The sequence below is a fragment of the Salvia splendens genome, chromosome 1 (assembly GCF_004379255.2).
Source record: "Salvia splendens isolate huo1 chromosome 1, SspV2, whole genome shotgun sequence".
Lineage (NCBI taxonomy): Eukaryota > Viridiplantae > Streptophyta > Magnoliopsida > Lamiales > Lamiaceae > Salvia > Salvia splendens.
Window position 1 is genome coordinate 19,921,113 of NC_056032.1, and position 23,532 is coordinate 19,944,644.

At 38.6% G+C, this 23,532-nt stretch overlaps 2 protein-coding genes across 2 annotated transcripts; both read right to left on the reverse strand.

Moving 5' to 3' along the window:
• Positions 1–6,861: 6,861 nt before the first annotated feature.
• LOC121797088 (pentatricopeptide repeat-containing protein At3g46790, chloroplastic-like) lies at positions 6,862–8,912 on the reverse strand. The gene has a single exon (XM_042195820.1). The coding sequence runs from the start codon at positions 8,853–8,855 to the stop codon at positions 6,909–6,911; it is 1,947 nt and encodes a 648-aa protein (XP_042051754.1). The 5' UTR covers positions 8,856–8,912; the 3' UTR covers positions 6,862–6,908.
• A 602-nt stretch (positions 8,913–9,514) lies between these two features.
• On the reverse strand, positions 9,515–20,280 carry LOC121745196 (serine/threonine-protein phosphatase PP1 isozyme 2-like). Its single transcript, XM_042139042.1, has 5 exons — positions 20,227–20,280; positions 11,078–11,683; positions 9,763–9,887; positions 9,614–9,654; positions 9,515–9,525 (listed from the first exon to the last, which is right to left on the reverse strand). The coding sequence occupies exons 1-5, from the start codon at positions 20,278–20,280 to the stop codon at positions 9,515–9,517; spliced, it is 837 nt and encodes a 278-aa protein (XP_041994976.1).
• Positions 20,281–23,532: the final 3,252 nt, after the last annotated feature.

Consider the following 23,532-nt stretch of genomic DNA (forward strand, 5'->3'; position numbering starts at 1 on the left):
CCTCCACGACCTCCACTACACGATCTATTTCGTGGTGGACCCATGCAGGATCTCATGACCTCCACGACATCCACGACATACTTAGTGGTGATGTAAGCCACGACCTAGTTAGTGGTGATGTAAGCCACGACCTAGTTAGTGGTGATGCAAGCCACGATCTTAGTTCAATGTATATATAGAACTTAGATCAGATAGAGAAAAGAAAGCTCTCGAGAGATCAAAGATCAAATAGCAAGTCTGTATTGTAAGCTGTAGAAAACAGATCAAGCAATACAACTCTACCCTCTTTTGCCTCCCGTGGACGTAGATTTACCTCAGTAAATCGAACCACGTAAATCTCTGTGTCGTGATCTGTATTTTCCTGCATTCATCTCCATCAAAAATTCGCCAAACCATCACTTACCATATGGAACATGGATATTAAGTGTAAGGCTTTTGGCCTTTTCTATAACCAAGATCTTTTGCACTATTCTATTCTATAGTACTCCCTCCGTCTAATGCTAGTTGAACGTTTCATTTTCAGACATTTTCAAACTATTTACACTATTTTTATTTTAAGTAAAAATTAGGGTATTTAATTAAGATATTAGAGTTAGTTAAGTGTTTCTTTATTAAGTGTTCTCTTATTATACTTGAAATGATAATTTTATTGCACTAATTACTTATGCTTAAATTTAAGCTGTAAAGATGAAAAGTGCGAGTAGCATGAGACGACGGATTAATAGATAAAATCAAATCACACATTCCCCCGTCCCAATAAATATGAAACATTTGTTTTTCGACACAAGATTTTATTTAGTGTTGCTTTGTAAATTAATGAAGAGAGAGTGGAGTAAGAGAAAGAGAAAAGTATAGATAATGTTTTTCCATTTTAAGAAACGTTTCATTTTTAGTGAAACAATAAAAAAAATTTATTTTTAATAAAACAAAGAGACTACTTGATATAAAAATGTATAATTAAAAAATATAAGAATAATTACTATCAAATCCTAGAACTCTTCCAGTCTTCTTCTCCTTGTCTTGAACTTCTTTGATTGATTGATACTCCATTCGTCTTAAGTTGAGTTATATTCATTTTTTGAATGTCCTAACTAAATTGAGTCATTTCTTTTTTTAGCATAAATAAAACATCTATCATTTTTATTTTATTTCGTCACCTATTTTACTCTTTCTTGTCTCTCCTATACTTTATTCATCTCTCTTATTTTATTTTATTTTAATTCATTCATTACAATTTTTTAATCTTCGTATCCAAAAGTTTTGCCCCAACTTAATTGGGACAACTTGAGTATTTGATACTCCCTCCATCCCACTACATGTGACACATTTCTTTGTGGGCACATGTTTTTAGATAGTGGTGTTTAGTGGTTAAATGAAGAGAGAATAAAGTAGAAGTTAAAAAAAATAGAGAGAAAAAGTAGAAGAAAGGGTAAAGTAAGAGAGATAGAGTGTTTTTATTCTACCATAAAGGAAACGTCTCACTTATCGTTGAAACGGATAGAGTATTTAACATGAATAATGAATTATGTTAAGTTATTATCATCAATGGGGTATTTAGAGCATCCGCAATGGGCGGACGATGGCACGCCCGATGGCGCGCATCGTCCGCGCCATGCATCGTCCGCACCCATTGCGGGTGCGTGCCATAGGGCACGGACGATAGTCGCGCCCTATACTTCGGTCGCGGAGGATAGCGCGGACAATGCGCGCCATCGTCCGCCCCATTGCGGCTGTCGCGGACGATGGCCGCGGACGATGGTCATCGTCCGCGCCATCGTCCGCCCCATTGTGGAGGTCACGGACGATCGACTCGGACGATGGCACGCGGTTTTGATTATTTATTTAAATCTCGTTTCTCATTCAGTTGTGCATACGAACATATCGACTATCTCTTTACATATTCTCTCGCTACATCCAACCAAAATGAATCTCGGCGACGACACCAATAGTTCTAGTTCGTCTGAATCCGGTGGTTCGCTTGACGAAGCATTAGATGCAGCTGTTGAAGAGGCCATGGCGGCATGCTATGCGCAAATGCAGCGCGAGAAGGAGGCGGCGGCGGTGGCGGCTGAGCAAGTCCATTGGCCTATTCGACATAGGTCGTATGTCCGACGCGACCACCAGGAAGCTCACAGACGTCTGGTTGAAGATTATTTTGCCGATCAACCGCGATGGGGCCCGACTGTTTTCCGCCGCCGGTTTAGAATGTCGAGGTACCTTTTTCTCAGCATTGTTCGTACATTGTCTTCACGTGATGAATACTTCACGTTTCGGGAGGACAGCATCGGGAAACCCGGCCTTACACCATTGCAAAAGTGCACGACTGCTATTCGTCAGTTGGCATACGGCACCACAGCGGACCTTTTTGACGAGTACCTCCACTGTGGGGAGACTACAGGCCGCGAGTGTCTGAAGAGCTTTTGTCGGGGGGATAGTAGAGGCGTATGGCGACACATATTTGCGCAAGCCGACAACCACTGATTGTCAGGGTCTGATGCAGATGCACGAGAGGGCGCACGGGTTTCCCGGGATGCTCGGGAGCATCGACTGTATGCACTGGGAGTGGAAGAATTGTCCGACGGAGTGGAGAGGCCAATTCACAAGTGGATACAAGGGCAGCCACCCGACGATGATCCTCGAAGCCGTCGCTGACCATCGGCTCTGGATCTGGCATGCTTACTTCGGCGTAGCCGGGTTGAACAACGACATCAACGTCTTCAACTCGTCCACCCTCTTCACCGACCAATGTAACAGCAACGGCCCGGCCATAGAGTTCACTGCCAACAGACGCCAATACCATATGGGGTACTACTTGGCCGATGGCATCTACCCACGGTGGCCAGTTTTCCTAAAGACGGTCAGCTGCCCAATTGGTGAGAAGAGGGTTTTATTTGCGCAAAAGCAGGAGGCGGCGCGGAAGGATGTCGAGCGGGCATTTGGGGTGCTCCAATCACGGTGGGCAATTGTGAAAGGGCCGGCTCGTTTCTGGTACAAGGAAGTCATCGCCGATGTCATATATGCGTGCATAATCATGCACAACATGATAGTCGAGAGTGAAGGCGGAAGCATCATCGACTGGAATGAAGACGACCGTGCATCTAGCTCTTCCGGCACATCGACCGACACACCCGATAGAGGGTTACCGTTAGGCTTCGAAGAGGTTCTATCTAGACAGGCATCAATGCGCAACCAACAGGAGCATGCACAGCTCATGAGTGACATGATTGAAGAAGTGTGGGCTCGTAACCGCCGTCGCTGAGTTTGCGTTTTTTATAATTCGCATTGTAATATATTAATTTTTATTAAATGAAATGAAGTTTATGAAATTCGTATATTATTTTTTTTAAATTCGTATGGATTTTTTAAATATTAAAAAAATGATGACGTGGCGCGCTATAGGGCGCGCCTTAAGGTGCGCCTTAGGACGCCCCACTGCAGGTGGGGAGGTAGGAGGATAAAACTGCTGACGTGACGCGCCATAGGGCGCGCCTTAGGGCGCCCCATTGCTAATGCCCTTATAGGGTTGAAATTCTATCCTATTCGAATTAGGATAAGTTTGGACGGTAGAGGATATCTTGAATGAAATCGTAAGAACGCGACCAGCTCACGTTGAGTTCACTATGTGTCCAATTTGACGGACCGCTAGACGACTTCTGATCTTCCCGTTGACCGACTGTTGAGTTCGGCGGTGTCCAACTCGAATCCTTCGTCCTTCGATCTGCCTCCAATTTTCGTACTATTTTTTTTTACTTAACCACTTTTTCAACATCTTTTTAATAAAAAAACTCAATAAGCACATTAAAATATTGAAATATTTCGAAGTCATCCTTTGAAGATTAAATACGCACTCATTTTGTTCCATACTTTTGAAGTGGGAATGCAGACAACTACCCTCCCTCTTTATAAATAGAAGGATATACACATCACCTTTGGCGTGAGGATGGCACCAATTTCACTTATCAACCATATTTACTCTTACTTCAAAGAGAATTTTGGTATGAAGGCAGCCAATAACATTTACTTCCTCCATTCCCACTAAGTTGGATCAAAACTTTTAGACATGAAAATTAAGAAATTGTGTTAAAAAATAGAAATGAATAAAGTAAGAAAGATAAAAATAGAGTAAAGTAGGTGATGAAATAAAACAAAAGTGATTGTATATTATGTTTTTGTTTTTAAAAAAAAGGGAATGACTCAACTTAGTTGGAACATACCAAAAAAGAATACGACTCAATTTAGTTCGGTTGAACCGAACGAGTATTATATTTGCAATGCATCTATGAGTAACTTGTATTGAATGCACAAGTCACTTGGACAACTAATATCTCAATTTCACTATATTTGCAAAGTGATGTTAGAACAAGTCTCTTATGCAGCAAAAAAGCACATCCTCTATGTCCGACCTAGGCATGCACAAGGGTCATGAACCGCCGGTTCCGGTTCATGAACCGGCGGTTCAAGGTTCAAGAAATGCTTGAACCTGAACCGGCCCGCCTAGCTCCCGGCGGTTCCGGTTCAGGTTCAAAAAACCGCCGGTTCATGAGGCGGTTCAAAACCGCCGGTTTTTTGCCTGAACCGCCGGTTCCGGTTCATGAACCGGCGGTTCAACCGAAATTTAAAAAAAAAATTTTATTTATAAAAATTGATTTTTATATTTAAAAACAATTTTTACAAATAAATGAATACTAGAAATTCATAATTGCCCATATATTTTTGATGGGCTTACGAATTTATGAAACCATTCTTGGTTGTTTCTCTTTTATAGAGACATCCTAGAATGTTTTATGTTTCACTTTCGATGTGGGACAAAATCATTCTTGGTTGTTTCTCTTTTATAGAGACATCCTTGAATGTTTTATGTTTCACTTTCGATGTGGGACAAAATCATTCTTGGTTGTTTCTCTTTTATAGAGACAACCTTGAATGTTTTATGTTTCACTTTCGATGTGAGACAAAATATGTTGAAGTATTTTCTTTTATAACTACATGTTTAGAGCATTCATTCATCTTTTTCCAATGTGGGATACACAACTTTCTTTTGTCTTCTACTTTCTTCATGTTTTGTGTGATGTATATAAACAAAATTATAATTCAAATATATTCTTGATTGATAAAAATAAAGAATTATTGAGAAATATGATTTGTACATAGAAAATATTTATTTGTATAATAATTATTGTTAGGTTTATACAATTTGTATAAGAATTATTCTTTCAATGTATAATATTATTTATTAGTTAACATATACATAAATTTATAAACATAAGCAAATCATTAATGATAAAGAACTAATGAATAATAGTTTATGAAATAATATTTGTTGTTAAGTTATAATAATAGAAGATAGAGTATTAATATAGACGAAAAATGATGGACGATCTATTATAAACTTACAAATAATGACTTTTATTCCACATTGAAAGAAAGAGTAACACATCCAAGAATGTGTAACTATAAAAGAGAATAATACAATATACTATCTTCCAAATTAAATCAAATCCAATATACTCTCATCCAAGTATTGACATTTAAAAATCAAATCCAACTTTAAGTATGGAGTATTTTTTTTGTCTTTTTAGTCTTTATTATGTATAAAATGTGCTTAAACAAATTTCAAACAATAAGGTGAAAAATTACAATTTTATTGATAATAAATTTGAATAAGACTAAAAATTACAACTTATAATGAATATATTTTATTTATAAAAATTAATACACACTACTTAAAGTTAAACCTTTTGATTTTTAAAATATCAATACTTAATATTGGACTTGAGCATTTAAATTGGAGGAGAGTGTATTGGATTATTCTTTTTTATAGTTACACATTCTTGGATGTGTTACTCTTTCTTTCAATGTGGAATAAAAGTCATTATTTATAAGTATATGATAGATCGTCCATCATTTTTCGTCTATATTAATACTCTATCATCTATTATTATAAATTAATAACAAATATTATTACATAAACTATTATTCATTAGTTATTTATCATTAATGATTTGCTTATGTTTATAAATTTATGTATATGTTAACTAATAAATAATATTATACACATTAAAAGAATAATTCTTATACAAATTGTATAAACCTAACAATAATTATTATACAAATAAATATTTTATATGTACAAATCATATTTCTCAATAATTCTTTATTTTTATCAATCAAGAATATATATTTGAATTATAATTTTGTTTATATACATCACACAAAACATGAAGAAAGTAGAAGACAAAAGAAAGTTGTGTATCCCACATTGGAAAAAGATGAATGAATGCTCTAAACATGTAGTTATAAAAGAAAATACTTCAACATATTTTGTCCCACATTGAAAGTGAAACATAAAACATTCAAGGTTGTCTCTATAAAAGAGAAACAACCAAGAATGATTTTGTCCCACATCGAAAGTGAAACATAAAACATTCAAGGATGTCTCTATAAAAGAGAAACAACCAAGAATGATTTTGTCCCACATCGAAAGTGAAACATAAAACATTCTAGGATGTCTCTATAAAAGAGAAACAACCAAGAATGGTTTCATAAATTCGTAAGCCCATCAAAAATATATGGGCAATTATGAATTTCTAGTATTCATTTATTTGTTAAAATTGTTTTTAAATATAAAAACAATTTTTATAAATAATATTTTTTTTAAATTCGGTTGAACCGGCGGTTCAAACCGGCGAACCGCCGGTTTTGAACTGCCGGTTCACGGTTCAAGAAGACCCTGACCCTGAACCGGCCCGTTGGAACCGGCAACCCGCCGGACGGTTCAAACCGCCGGTTCCGGTTCCGGTTCATGAACCGGCGGGCCCGAACCGGCGGTTAACCGCCGGGCCGGTTCGGTTTGTGCACACCTAGTCCGACCTATTGTAGTTGAATACATATAGAAAAGAATGAGTTGATCACCAATAATCCCCACATGTGCAATTCCCATCTCTGAAATGGTGGAACCGATTTATATCCCTAACCTTAATCTCTCGATCTGCAAACTTGGACACGAACTTGGTGAACGAGTGACAATCTTCGCACAACCTCAGATTCTTGCTAATCCTCATCGTCTCTCCTCTCCTGCAATTTATCAAACCAAACGCCACTGCCAATTTCTCACTGTGCCCCAACAGCACCCGCTGCTTCTCCTCCGTATCGAGCTCGTACAGCACCGATTTCGTCTCCGGCACATACCCCTGCTCCATCATCTCCTCCGACAGCTTCACCACCAAAGCATGGACCAGCTCGATTTGAGGATTCACCTCGTCCACAGACCTAATCGAGTACACCCTTTTCTTCGCTTCAATCCAGCAGCATCCCGGTACCTTCTGCAGCCCCTTCTCTTCCAACACCTTCTTCACTCTCTTCACCTCGTCCCACATCTTCGCCTCCGCGTATATCTCAGCAAGAAGCACATAGTTCCCTGCGTTCGTGGGCTCGAGCTCAAACAGCATCCTACTCGCCCTCTCTGCAAGCTCCACGTTGCAATGAATCCTGCACGATCCGAGGAGAGCGCCCCACACCATCGCCCCTGGCTCATCCCGCATATCGGCTATGATCCGAGCCGCTTCCTCTAGCCTATTAGCTCTGCCAAGAAGATCCACAACGCAAGCGTAATGCTCCACGCTAGGGCGAATCCCATGCTCTCTCCTCATCGAATCAAACAACGATTTTCCCTCGTCAACGAGTCCAGAATGGCTGCAAGCTCCCAACACGCTGATGAACGTTACTGGAGTAGGCGACACGCCTCGTTTCACCATCTCCTGAAACGTCGCAAGCGCCTTTGACCCGAGCCCGTGAACTGCATAGCTTGAAATCATGGAATTCCAAGAAACAACATCCCTCTTATCCATCTGATTGAAAACATTCTCCCCTAACTCAACATCCCCGCATCTAGCATACATAGTGACAAGGGCATTCATAACCGGCAAGATCGAATCGAGCCCTTTCCTAAGTACATAGCCATGTATCAACTTCCCCTGCTCCAGAGCAGACAGCGCCGCACATGCCTGAATCACACTGACCAACGTGATCGAGTTAGGAAGCACGTCATCGCCACCCTCCCGCATCATCTCTCGGAAAACCTCCAGCGCCTCCAACGGCCTCGCATTCTTCGCAAAACACGCGATCATAGCGCTCCACGAAACTAGATTCTTGGCCGGCATTGAGTCGAATACCAGCCTAGCACTCTCCACGCACCCGAATTTCGCATACATATCAACTAAAGTAGTCATGACATGGAGATGCCTCTCGTATCCGCGACGCAGAACTTGCGCGTGGACCTCCTCCCCCCGAAGAGGGCGCTCGGAACCCGAAACAACGCACGCCTTGAGAATATAAGTGTAAGTGAACCGATCAGAGGGCATCCCGATCGAATTCATCCTCCTGTACAATCTCAGAGCCTCTTCTCCATCGCCCAACAGAGCGAGAGCGCGAAAAACGGCGTTCCAAACATAAATCGTTTTTTCAGTAATTTTATCGAACACTTCGCGGGCGTGAGAGGCAGAGCCGAGTTCCGCGTACATGTTGATGAGCTTTGTGGCCAAGAAAGGATCTTGAGCGAAGCCATCTTGGGTGAGGTTGGTGTGAACAGTGAATGCGTCGGATAAGCTGTGATTTTGGGTGCAGGATTGGATGAGGAGGTCGTAGGTGAGTTGGGTGGGATTATCCTCATGGGATAGCAATTGGATTGCTTGTTTGAGTTTGCCCTTTCTGCAGAGGGTCTGGATGGAGTGGTTTTTGTTGGTTGTGGAGGTGGTCACTGTGAGGGTTGAAGTGGAGACGAGGGAGGTGGTGGAGATGCGGTGGCGTGAGGGTGCACGGAGGTGAGACGGCTGGAGAGTTTTGGAACATTCGGACATTTGTGTTTCTATGTGGGCTTCTGTTGTGGACCTAACAAATCAACATGTGGATTTTTTTTGGTTAATTTGCAAAATGCACCCTAGGAATAGTGTATATTGTAGAGCGCACCCTTAACTAGCTTAGGAAATGATTTGTTGCCTTCACTATTATCCGCAACTGTTAATCATACATTTTTATTTTACGTAAACTTTGTCAAACTATTCAGTTCAAAAATATCTTTTGAAGTTCGTCGACTAATATCATCTGAGCTCATTTCTTGGGATAGAAATACAGTTGAGGCAATTAAGGGTATTTTAGTCTATTTACTTTTTCTTCTTTATTAAAATACTTTGTTTCTTTCCCTTTAATTCTTCTCTCTTCTTCCTCATCTCAATCATCAATGTAAGTCGATTCCTTTTCCAATTTAAAGAATTCAAAGCATCAAACACAAGAACCCAAATTCACTTTTTCCCACATCAAAGCATTCACCTTTTACTCGTTAATCACACTTGAATACATTATGTAAATGGAAAATATAGTGATAAAGCTCATACGATACATCACTAACAAGTAACGAGTTGAAGAGCTTATGATTTATTTATCATCTGATTTTATCCTGGCAGGTAAAACAAAAATTAATCTAGACGAAAACATTGTGATAACTTATGTAAAAAAATTCCTATGCTAAATCTGAGGAAGAAAATGAAAAACTAATCAAAATAGTTATCAGGAGGCAACACAAATTTAGCAACAAAACTACACTTGCATCACAACTTACCAGACAAGTGAATGTACACAGTCTGAATCGTAGATTGCATTCTGAAATATATTAGAAAAAAACGACAACAAAAATACAGCACTTGGGGCCGTTTGATCATAGTTGCCTCCGAATCAGTCTTTAGGGGTATCCACCTCAGGAAACAATACATGAACAAGATTCTTAAACATTCTGTCATTGCACAGTGCCTTAGTACCATGTTCATGTCTCTGAGTTCTACAAAGTTGAAAGAAACCAGTATCCATAATTCAGGTAACCAAACGACAGCGAATCCCTATACAGTTTTATCAAGGATTGTAACAATTTGCCAAACTTTACGCCAGTATAACATACATCACATTACAACAAACATCACTCAAGTCTCAATTGATTTTTTAATTTTTATCTCTTTTAAGCTCCAATGATAAAGCGGTAAAGAACCATTATATGCTAAAAATGAAGAGTACGTCATAAGTCTGATAATACATTGATCTTTATACTAGAATAAGGGGCAGAGAACAAATGGTGTTTGCAAAAGAATCCCACTTAAATAATAGTCCTGGTCACTATAGTTTGTTAAACTACGCCAGCTACAGATACAATACTAACTGGAGTAGAGAATTTAAATTCAAAGGAGTTTCTTTTTAAGTAAATTTTTATTGTCTCTACAAGATAATTAATACAAAGGGATACAAGAACCAACTGGAGGTGTTTGAAGATATTATCTAAAACCTGTAATGTTCTAGGGCTACACCACAGTAAAGAAACTAGAAACAAACAGGTCCAGCAAGCCTTTATGGAATACAAAGCATATTATTTACAAAATAAGATCCATATACCATATACTCTCTCCGTTTTTAAAAAATAGGGAGGTTTGAAACGGCACGGGTTTTAATGCACAATTTGGTGAAGTAAGAGAGAGGGGGAGAAAAATTGGTAAAGTAAGAGAGAAAGAGAAAAAAGTAATGGAATTAATGCTAGTGGATCATGGGGTCCACTTTAAGTTGTTAATTGTAGTGGTATAAGTGGTAAATAAATTGATTTGTATGGGTGTAAAGATTTTCTAAAATAGAAAGTTTAAAAGTTGCTATTTTTAAAGAACAGACTAAAATAGAAAGAGTTGCTATTTTTAAAAACCGGAGGTAGTATACAATTAGGCCCTTGACCCAAGCATGCAGAAGGTATTAAAATGGCTGAAATATTATGATGCCATGCAAAATTTACGAAACTATTGCAATACATGCTAGGAGTACACTATTGGGATTATTGACCAGCTAAAAGAATATCCCGTGTCATTTTGAGATGCAAAATTAAAATCTCGCTAAAATACGGCAGACCATGCAACTAGTTCACTATAGGGATTATACCATTGTGAATCCAATGACAGATACAAAAGATGGTACATAAATAAAGATGAAGATCATATCATCAGATACTAGATTGAAATATGGAGTATTAAAAGAAAGACACAAAATGCACCCATACCTGATGGGCACGACAAACGAGGTCCATATCATGTTGCATGAGAAATTCAGCCACTTTATTTTGACCAAATGTGTATGAGACTCCTCTGTCATTCATACCCCAACCTTTAACGTCTCTACTAGGATCTGACCAAAGTAGATCACAAAGCAGACCAGACTCAGGAATATCAGTTGGACGAGGTAGAGTTCTTATTTGATTCATGTTTGTTAGATCAGGAGAAAGACCACCATGCATGCAAAGTATCTTATCGTCTATCAGAGCCGCTACAGGAAGGCAATTAAAACAATCAGTGAAAACTTTCCACAGCCTAACATTGAAACGGCGTTTACATTCATCATTGAATCCATATATCCTGTTAATTGATGCGCATTCGTGATTTCCACTTGAGAGAAAGAAATTTTCTGGATACTTGATCTTGTAGGCAAGAAGAAGGCTTATTGTCTCTAAACTCTGCTTGCCTCGATCAACATAATCTCCTGAGAACAGATAATTGGCCTCCGGAGGGAATCCAACATACTCAAAAAGCCTCAAAAGATCTCCATAATGTCCGTGAATATCACCTGCAATCCACAAGAAATGAGTAAATAAAAAAAATTGAGACTTCGACTAACACCAAATAAAGGGCTCCAACTCAATTAACAAAGGAGCACGCGTCTGTTCTTGACCTATAGCAAATAGTGATAAGTGGATTCAAATAAACTATCAATTCAGGGAAATAACACTGTTTACGAGGCTATATACCAACACAAGGAAGGGAAGCAGTAATCTACCAATAGAAGGAAAGGATTGTGCAGACTAAGTGATTATTAATTTAGTGCTCAAAAGCTGGTTAAAATAGAAGAAAAAGAAAAGAGCAACCCGACAAAAAAAGGCAAGGATGTGCATTGGGTAATCAGGTTTGAACTACCTAGCGTATAAAGACTCAAGAAGAGTCACATTCATAACTCAAAGATGAGGTAACTCATAAATAAGAGGCATGCTTTTCTCGCTTGGGGGCAATAAGGAAATCTTCAATTTTTTGGACAAAGTTTACTTAGAAGGATATGCAAAGAGCCAAAGGTGATTGCATCACTTTTATCACTCTTTCCTCTATTAAGAAAACTACTAGTTATCTATGTATAACCAGGAGCAAGTGGCATAATAACATTTTGATTGGCCTTTTTTGCCTTTTGGATTCCAATATCATGAACTTGTATAACTCCAACACAGATGGAATGCCTACTCAAGCAACAATGTTGCACTCATATCCATAGAATTTCTAGATTTCAAAGAATATTAAATATATTCTAAGTCATCACAGACTTTTGAAAGTTGAATGGAAAATTAAAGTGCTCATATAAAAATAGAATGGCTAGATGGTTTACATATATGTACCAGAACATTATCTTCATATCACCGCATAAAAGGCATATGCATAATGCAGAAATATAAAAATCTAGTTTTATGCCAACAACTCTAGAATCTTGCTAAGGCGCATAGGAGGAAGTTAGTTATGTGACAGTAGACAGAAGCAGCAAAATTTTCTTAATGCCACAAACAAGCAGGGGCGGAGGCTACTTGAACCCCAAATTCCACAAGGGAAAATTGCCCCCCACCCCTAAAAAATGCTCACACATGCTATTTTGTTCTTTAATTTCTAAAAAAAATCAAATTTCCTTATGTACGTTCCCTCTCAAACCGTCAAAATTTCCTGAAAAAATATATTTTTGCCTATCTAAATAGAATTCCTGGCTCCACCACTGCATACAACAAGCATGTTTTACATTGTGCTAAACCAGTAGATTTTTCTTGATAAAAAAAAAGTATATTCAACTTGCATAAATTTTAGCAATAAAAGTATCTCATTGAGCATACTAAGTTACTAACAATACCAGTAACTCTAGATTTAACTTTTTCCCAAAAAGAATTAGTCGGCTGACACGCGCAGTCGGAGAGGACGATTCAAACACTTGAAGATATGCTGCGAGCCGTTGTCCTAGACCAAGGGGAAAGTTGGGAAACTGTTCTGCCATTGGTTGAATTCGCCTACAACAATAGCTATCAAGCGACGATCGACATGGCTGTGTATGAAGCCTTGTATGGTAGGAAATGTTGATCCCCACTCTACTGGGATGAGGTTGGTGAAAGAAGGATGTTAGGACCAGACGCTATCAAAGAGATGACCGAAATTGTGCATCAAATCCGTGCAGGGATCAAAGAAGCTCAAGATAGGCAGAAGTCGTATGCTGACGTGCGCCGAACGGAGATCAAATTCGATGTTGGTGACAAAGTCTTCTTGAAAGTCTCCCCGACGAGAGGAGTTGTAAGGTTTGGAGTGAAGGGCAAATTAAAACCATGTTTTGTAGGACCGTACGAGATCGTTGATGAGTAGGTCCTGTGCACAACGTGTTCCATGTGTCGCAGTTGCGCAAGTACGTGTTTGATCCCAAGCATGTGATTCATCAAGAAGAGATTGTCCTGACCCCTGATATGAGCTACGAGGAGAGGCCCGAAGCAATCCTAGATCGAAAGGTGCAAGAGTTGCGAAACAAGTCAATAGCATCCGTGAAGGTGTTGTGGAAACGCCATGGTCCCGAGGAAGCCACGTGGGAGTTAAATGATAGGATGAAAGAAAAGTGCCCCGAATTGTTTTTGTGAGATGACCAAATTTCGGGACGAAATTTCTGTTAAGAGGGGAAGGATGTAGCACCCCAAAAAATTTGCGACTTTTGTTTTTATTAATGTGGATGTTGAATGTGAATTACTTTTATGGAAATTGATTTTCTATGTGATTGAGTTAATTATGTGGAATTAGTTGTTGTGAGTTGTGTGGAATAATACGAATTATGTTCCAATGTGTGAATTAAATTAAATGGGATCATGCATATTTTTGTATCCATTTTATTTCGTATTTTTCGGCCCTCCTAATTATTTGAAATAGTATTTTCTTTCTTGGATTTAATTAATTGTTTTGGGATAATTATCCAAATTAAATCCAAACCAAATTATCCCTATGTTATTCTACATAATTTCCGAACCCTTGCCCATTTCTTGGTCTTTCGAAATCTCCTATTAATTAGGAGAATAAATTATTTTGTAGATTTAATTGGTACCTTACTTATTTCCTTCCTTGAATTAAAAATCCAATTAAATCTCTCCATATCCTATTTTAATTAGGATTTGACTCTTTTCTTCTTTAAGACCTCATAAATTTTCGCCCCTTATGCCTTTCAATTACCTTGTGGGATTAATTTAATTGTTACCTATTTTATGGGAGCCTTTTCCACAAGAAATTACCAAATTTAAATCTTATTCCTATTTAATTTGGGGATTTAAATATTTCCTTTGACTACTCCCTATTTTACACGCCCCCCCCCCCCCCTTCCTACTTGGAGAATTCTTGAATTATTTTGTTACCTTATTTATGGGATGCTCAATATCTTTTACCCATTTTTGTGAGTATATTTTTCTCCAAGTAATACCATAATTTTTTAAAAATCCCCCCCCCCCCCCACACTACACGCCTATTTCTTTTAATTGTGGAACTTATTCATTGGCCTCTATTTTATTCTTCCACAATTTTAATTGTTTAATTAAGTGTGGGAATAATTATTGAATATAAATTAAGAAAACTCTAGCCCTAATCTTCACTCCACACGCCTCCCTCTCTTCCCCTCCTCTCCCACACGTTTTTATCCTTCCCCCCTCTCTCTCAAGTGCTCCAAATCAATCCTTCATTGTTGCTTCGATTTGGAGTTGGAAACTCAAGATCCGTTGAGGAATCGCACCAATTGTCTTTTCTACCGATTATTTTCAAGAGAAATGTATCATTTTTGATCCACCTTTCCCCTTCTTATCATTGAATCCATGATTCTTGAACCCCTCATGCATATAGTGAGTGGAGGATCGTAAATCTAAGAATTTATTAGTTGGGAAGGATGGTTGCACATGAATGGTTGTGTGTGTGTGCGTGTATGTACGTGTGTGTGAGTGTGTGGATGAATCGTTGTGAATATTATGTGCGAATAGGGAAGCATGGTTGTAATCTCGTTTTTGAAGCCTGACTATGTGTTGAAAGCATGAATATGTATGTGTGAATGTATGATAGACAAACTAGGGTTTGTGAATGTTGAGCATGAAAACTGTTGTGTTCGGACAGTAGGTTCCGATAAGTTTTTGACCAATCAAACGATCTTATTTAGACATGAATTTTTAATTGGATGAAGTTTCAGATTTCTTCTGTGTTGTGTCAAAATTTCAGCTACAATTGACGACAGACGAATTTATAACGGATTTTTCAATTTAACTGGGCAGTCCTGCCAGAAATTGTGTTTCGTCTAGTGAGTTTCGTTTTTGTTTTGACCTATCAAAAGAAATGATTTTGGTGTGGAATTTTAACTGGACAAACCTTTATGTGTCTACTGTGTGGTGACCAAATTTTAGCTTCATATGAGATCGGATGGAATTTTAATGATTTTTACAAAAATAGTGCGCTGTTCTGCCAGATTCTGGTTTTGTTGAAATGGTCTTCGTTGACAAGTTTTGGACGAATTACATGATACATGTGTGATTAAGGAACATATCCTATGATGTGGTTATGTGTTGCTTGGTGATGTATGCTAGAGTGTTCGTTTCGTTTATGTTGGTGAACGTTTGGGATGGGCAATATAAGAAAACGATGAAAGGAACGATACGGCATGCATGATAAATGTGTTGATGGAAAAACTGATCGTGTTATAGTGTTGACACGGGTTGTTGTGCGTACGTGGGTACAAAGAGCAAGGGTTGCATTACAGTTGTAAATTGTGTTGTATAAGCAAGCGAGGTGGGCTTTCTTTCACTAAACTCTTTTACGCTTTCAAAAGTATGATACGGTATTATAAGGGTGGTTTAAAGTGTTATGTCATGCCATGATTGTTTTGATGTTGAGATTGTTGTCTGATGCCTAGTTCGTTTGAGCTTGCTCCGTTAGGCTATAGGGTTGTGTTAAACGAATTAGGGTCTGAGTAGGGCTGCAAACCCTATCAGGCTGTGTACACAGGTGGGATCGTGAGTCGTCCTTGCTAGTCGGCCGGTCTCGTGGGCGAATAGTGTGGCCACACTTTCGTCGCACTATGGTATGAGGATGTGAATGTTTGATTGTTGAGAAAGTGGGGAGATTGTTTGCCTAGCCAGGCTATGAAACTGTTTTTATGATACTCGATGATATTTCCTTTCTAAATGTAAAACTCGAGTTCACTATGGTATGAATGACATAACTTTTATCAAATGTTTTCGGCATGAGCCCATTGAGTATATTAAGTACTCAGCCCTGCATATGTTTTCCCTATGTGCATGTTGAGCAATGATGTTGCGGCGGATGTTGAGTCGAGCCTTAAGATTTTCCGAATGTGTCGTGTCTTCATACATGGGCGTTATCCTATGACTCTCTCTAGATACTTGATTTCCGCTACCTTGTTTGAAATTGCTTTCTTTCTAAAAGTCTTCCATTTTTTTCCCATACTATGTTATGACATTAATTACCTTGAGACCTTAATCCGCTGCTTAACCATGCAATACATTAAAATATTTTCTCTTGAAGTTTAGTCGAGCTTTGTGTTAAATGTCGTCTTTTATTGTTCCCCTTTTCTTCCCCGCTTCTTAGTCCCTCCCCTAGTCACGATTTCCCCGTCTTAACTATCCTTAGTAAGGGCGGCCGTGACAATGAAGAACCAACATCGATAAAAGTAGCCTTTGCTGGCCCAGACGGGTTGCATTGGAGAGAAGTTGTTCAAAGCGAAATTGATTCAATTTTGCTAAACCACACGCGGGTGTTGGTTTATCTACCTGAAGGTGCTAAACCATTAGGATGCAAATGGGTCCTTAAAAGAAAGTTTAAGGCCGATGGAACAGTGGACAAGTATAAAGCTAGACTGGTAGTCAAATGCTTTAAACAAAAGGAATGGTACGATTTCTTCGATACCTACTCACCTGTAACGAGGATTACATCAATTCGAGTGCTTCTCGCGATTGCTGTTGTACACAATCTTGAGATTCATCAAATGGATGTTAAGACTGCGTTTCTAAATGGTGATCTTGAAGATGAAATCTATATGGAACAACTTGAAGGTTTTGTAGTACCCGGACAAGAGAAAAAGGTATGCACACTGGTTAAATCCCTCTGTGGATTGAAACAAGCGTCATTGCAGTGGCACTTGAAATTTGATAACGTGATGTTATCAAATGGATTTAAGATCAACGAATGTGACAAATGTGTCCACATTAAGAACACTGATAATGGATACGTTATAGTGTGTCTCTATGTTGATGATATGTTACTCATGGGTAGTAACACCCAAGTGATTAACGACACGAAAGCCATGTTAAAGAGAAACTTCGACATAAAGGATATGGGTCTATCCGATGTAATTCTTAAAATGAAAATTCTAAGAACATCCGAAGGAATCACCTTAACACAATTTCATTATGTTGAGAAAGTATTAAAGAGGTTCAACGCCTATGATGGCACCCCGGCTAAGACGCCTATAGAGCTCAATGTTCACTTGAGCAAGAATAGGGATGAGCCCGTTGCACAAGAAGATTATGCACGGGTCATTGGATGCATTATGTATCTTACTAATTGCACTCGGCCTGATATTGCTTGCGTAGTGAACGAGTTGAGCCGTTATACGAGCAATCCAAGCAAAGAGCATTGGAAAGCTCTTGTAAGAGTTTTGAGGTATCTCAAGTATACTCAAAATCATGAGCTACACTTTTCGAGATACCCCCCGGTACTTGAAGGGTACTGCGATGCAAACTGGATATCCGATAACAAAAACTCACTTTCAACAAGTGGATATGTCTTTACTATTGGGGGTGGTGCTGACTCGTGGAAATCCACGAAACAGACATGTATAGCCCGATCCACCATGGAATCTGAATTCATAGCTTTAGATAAAGCTGCGGAAGAAGCCGAATGGCTTAAACACTTCCTTGAAGATAATTCACTGTGATAGCCAAGCCGCTATTGGGAGGACAAACAGTGGCCTGTACAATGGTAAGTCTCGACACATACGTCGACTACATAATACCGTGAGACATTTGATCACAACAGGGGTGATTACAATTGACTACGTGAAGTCATTAGATAATCTAGCGGATCCGCTAACCAAAGGGTTAAATCGTGATCAAATGAATAAATTGCTAGAGGGAATGAGTTTGGAATCCACAAACTAAAGAATTGTCATAGTGGTAACCCAACCATGATGACTGGAGATCCCAAGAACTTGGTTCAATGAGAAAACTAAGCTATGAGAATTCGTGTGAACACTCATCTACATCTATTCCCTAGAGAGTAATAGAGTGTTGAAAAAAAAACTTGCCTAGTGGTGAGGTTAAGTCTATGACTTTTAATGATCCCTAAAGGATCTCGTTGAGATGAAGTTCTCAAAGAGACCGAGTATGACAAGATACTTAACGAGGAATCACCTATGTAAGTGTGAAGTGGGGCCGCTTCAAACAATACACTTATTAATCCAAAGTGGTGTCCAAGGCCAGAAATGGACACAAAACGTGAGAACGGATGAGGTTGAGGTGTTTAGGTGTTAACATCATTGTCTCGGTGCACGCCCTGGAGGAATAGTTCAAAGCACTGCGCTACTAGTCCGCCTGTATATCCAATGGTGTTGACTATGGATGGTTCAAAGCCAAAAACTACCTATCCTTATGCTTACATACCTCTTGAGGGTTGAGCTTGTGTCTGCATACATATGCATTTGGCAATTTCCACTCATGTGGGGGATTGTTGGAATCGTGCTTGGTCAAATGACTTTGACTAATAATAAATGTTACAAGACATTTAATTTTGTGAAATTAAATGCAATAGCGATGATCTACGTTCCGAGTAGATGACCGTAGTATATTAATTTTCTCAAATCCGATTCCCGGTGAGTGAGAAATAATATATTAAAGTTGGTCACAATAAAGCTAAAAATGAGTTATGGGAAAAAACTAAGGGATTAATTAACTAAGTGTTAATTATCCCACATCGGGGATGATAAATTTCTTTGATGAAGTATTTAATAAGATGAATTATTATGTGTAATAATTATCGTGGAACAAGACGGGTGACAAAGCCCACACGTGCGCACACGCACGCGCCGCCGCCTGCCCGCGACTCGCTCACCTTGCACCGTGACCCGTTCCCCGTGCATCGGGCGCCGGGTGCCTTGTGCCTTGGACCTTGGATATTGGTCTTTGGGCTGTTCTTTGGAGCTGGTCGTTGAGCGTGGTTCAAGCCCCGCTTGTTCTCTTTAGACCACCCCAAAATCCACGCTATCCCCGACGGGTCCTGGTCCACATCATGTTCCCGCTGGACCCCGACGCATAACGGGAGACAAAAGGTCCCCGATGGACCCCGACGGTCCATGGTGTATCTCGTCGTGTAGCATGTCCAGGTGCGTCGTGTCTCTTCAGCTCCGAATGGCTAGTGCACCAGTCAATAATTCCCGACGGTTACAGTCGTGCCATCATGGCACACATAATGGTTGTTCACTCCATCAATGCCCCTGCGGGTGGACTTGGCCTATAAATAAGTATGCATCCATTGCATTCACAACAGAACATACACAAACATTCTTGCATGCACGCTCTCTCCCTCTCAGCATAATCTTCCCGTCGAAGCTCTGCCCCCGCCTTACTCCTGTTCGCCGGAGCTCTGCCGCTAGCAGTGCTGTTACTTCAGAGATGAAGCCGTTTTATCTTTGGGGACGACACGCCAAACCGAGAGCACTACCGGAGAGTATCTCGTCTTGTGGAAAGAGGACTCCTCGACTCGGCTTACTGCTTTCCACAGATTTTTTCCTATAATTTTCAGTTGTTTCTGTGTAATCTTCATTGTTTTATTTCCCGTGTACTTTTCGCCCGGTAAGTTTGTATGTCAAATTATTTCTACAACAATAGCTTGATTACTATTAGTTGATGTCAAAATCCTAGACAAAAATACAAAAATGGCTTCCAACAAAAGATTGAGATGAGCAATCAAATAAATTAAAAAAGGCCTGCAATTAACATATAAAATCACGACAAACCACGAATCTGTCACTCGAGTTAAAATAACCAATTTCTTGTTAAGAGCATTCATCTCATCGTAGAAATAACAAATTTCTCATGGCTGTTCATATCACAATCACCAATTTCTTCTTCTTGTTAATCTCATCATCAAAAACTGAGAATTCATCATCCATTTTTCCTTTTAACTGAGCAACCCATATAGCATCAACCTCATTTTGTTAAAATGAAAAAAATAAGTGTGAACTTGGGGTCACCAATCTGAAATTAAAGAAACAAATATTGTGTAAACAATAAAGATGGCAGCAAAGTAAGGAAAATAAATGGTTATAAAAACAAATATTGATTAAAACCTTCCAAAATAACTAATGCAAACAAATCAATCACACTATAATGACATGCTAAAATACCATCAATACTATAATATCCCTAATTTCTTAAGAAATAAGTACTATTTAGTGTTTTTTAGAGGTTAATGGACATAGAAACAGTTAGGAATTCTTGTAATCATCTAATGAGTGCAGCGAAAAAGCATACAAGAATAAAAGATCTAGATTCATAATTATATTGCAAGTTGGGCATGTAAAACACAACGAAATTAAATCTTACTTATTGTGTTGTTTTCTTTGACAGTTTGATTGAATCCTGCAGGTTGAATCCACTACTATCGAGGTCCACAAGCAATCCAATCCGATGCATGAACTATCCTGGTACAATCGCTATGTAGAAGAAAGCTAGGAATTCTCTCTACAAAGCTTTACGTATTTTCTATCTTATGTCTGTTCTCTTCCTTCCACTTTCACCACTTATTCATTCTCCACAATGAAGATTAAATAACCATTATTAAGTAGATGAAGAGTCATGCCGTTGAAGAGTCACTTGGGCTCTATGATTATTGGGCTCATGAATTAATATAATTGTAGCCCAACTATAATTACTTAATCCATATTAATCTAATTCTAGCTCATTTCATTTCAATCTCCCACTTGGACTAGCATTAGATATAATACGCAATACCAACTTTGTACCCTTGAGCGGATCAAAATACACATATAGTGTGACCCTTTAGGCCCTCATTATCGACGACGATCTAACTGAAGTCTGCACAAAACTCCTAGACTGCGTTGGCAGCGTAGCTCGATATATGAATGATGTTTACGTGAATTTGATAAACAAGCCTTTACACAAAGTTTATAGTAATATCCCTTCATTCACGAACCACTCGATTGAGCCTAAGATTTTCATTGTGTCTATCCAAATGGCTCAATCACTTTATCTCATCTTTATTAGATGACCCATTTTGATCATATTCAATTACTTTAATTGAATATATCTTTGCATTGGCCAATGACTTAATGGTCAAATAATATAGAGAATCTGAGTGTTCTCTTGAATTTCTAATCAAGGAATGAATCTCATTCTTGCCTCAACTACCATTTCCATTTATCTTATGATATACCCAACACAAGGCCGTGTCTTAATCCTCCGAGGGGAGGCAAAGCGTTGTACAAGATCAAAGCACACCACTCAACAAATAAAATCTGTAATGACCTCAGATCCAATGACTATTACATACTTCATGTACTAATACACTATAGACACTTAACAAAACAGTTTAATAGTTGGGTATACCAATACTCTCCAAAGCATACCATGTGTCCATCATGAGTATCTAATATCTCATAGTTGTAAGAACAACTATATTCTCGAAGAATGTGATGCAAACCTCATGCTAACCTATAACATATTATCAATATCTCATTCTTGATGATCATTGGTTAGGGTTGTTTTAGAATTATACTATATCATTAATGTCTCACACCATTAACGACAGTCATAATTCAAGGGAACAAATATTTAGAATAAAACCAAACATTTAAAACAATTATTCCAATAAGTGCACAAAACATGTAGAAAATAAAATTTTCATAGAATGTGATGAAGTAATATTGTCTCAATACAAAATGTTTCTAAGACATATAAAACTTTAACTCCCATTGATTCAAAGTCATCTACCAACATGCTTAACATCTAAGCTCTCGAAGTGCTTGTTGTGTTTTGCTATACATAATGGTTTGGTGAAAGGATCAGCCAAATTATCATCAGTGGGTACTCTTTCTAATTTTATGTCACCTCTTTCAATTATTTCTCTGATCAAATGATATCTTCTAGGAACATGCTTGTTCCTGTTCGTAGCTCTGGGTTCTTTTGCTTGCGCAACAGCACCAGTGTTGTCATAGTACAAAGGTATTGCACTGCTGGCACTCGGAACAGCACCCAGTTCCTTAACGAACTCTAACAAAGCAACAACTTCTTTGGCAGCTTCAGATGCAGCAATATACTCAGCTTTGGTGGTGGAATCAGCAGTTGTATCTTGTTTGGAACTATTCCAACTCACTGCTCTACCATTGAGAATAAAAACATATCCAGACTGCGACTTATAATCGTCATGGTCTGTTTGGAAACTAGCATCAATATAACCAGTAACTGATAACTCTGGTTGTCCACCATAGACTAAGAAATATTCTTTAGTCCTTTTAAGGCACTTAAGAATAATCTTAACAGTTTTCCAATGTTCCTCACCGGGATTTTGCTGAAATCTGCCTGTTATGCTAAGCGCATAGGCCACATCTGGCCTAGTAGAGATCATGGCATACATAATAGATCGTATAGCTGAAGCATATGGGATCCTTTTCATATTATTTATTTCTTTGTCATTAGAAGGACAATCATTCTTTGACAATACAATGTCATGTCCCATAGGAAGAAAACATTTCTTAGAATTTTCCATTGAGAAGCGCCTTAGCAACTTTTCTATGTAAGTGGATTGTGATAGTCCTAACATCCTATTCGATCTATCTCGATAGATCTTTATTCCAAGGATGTAGGAAGCATCACCCAAATCCTTCATCATAAAGGAACTTGTAACACCCCGAAAAAAAAGAGAGAGAAAAAAATCAAATTAAATCAAATTAAATCTTTTCCTAGTTGACTTGGTCACCAAGATATGCCTTAATCCAAATTTTAAATAAAGATTTTGTAGAGATTTTCCTCCTTCGTGATCTGCAAATAAAATACCAAACAAATTCTAATTAATTCAAAAAAAAAGAAATCGAATTCTCCCCCTCAACCCATGTTAGAAAAATCGCCCCTCTCCCCTAAATCTCTCCCATATCTTTAACCACCATTCCCCTATATTAAATCTTCAATCAGTTTATTTTTCCCTCACCTGTTGTTCTTTGCAAGTAAGAAAACCAAGACCTATTCTTCTCAAGTTCAATTCAAGGTTCAATTCAAGAAACGAATCTGCCAAGTCCAAGGAATTACTCCTTTTTGCACCCCACAGATCGACAGAAGGTATGAATCCTCACTACTCAATTTCAAATCATGAACATATGATTTTGCTCCCAACATAGCATCATACACCA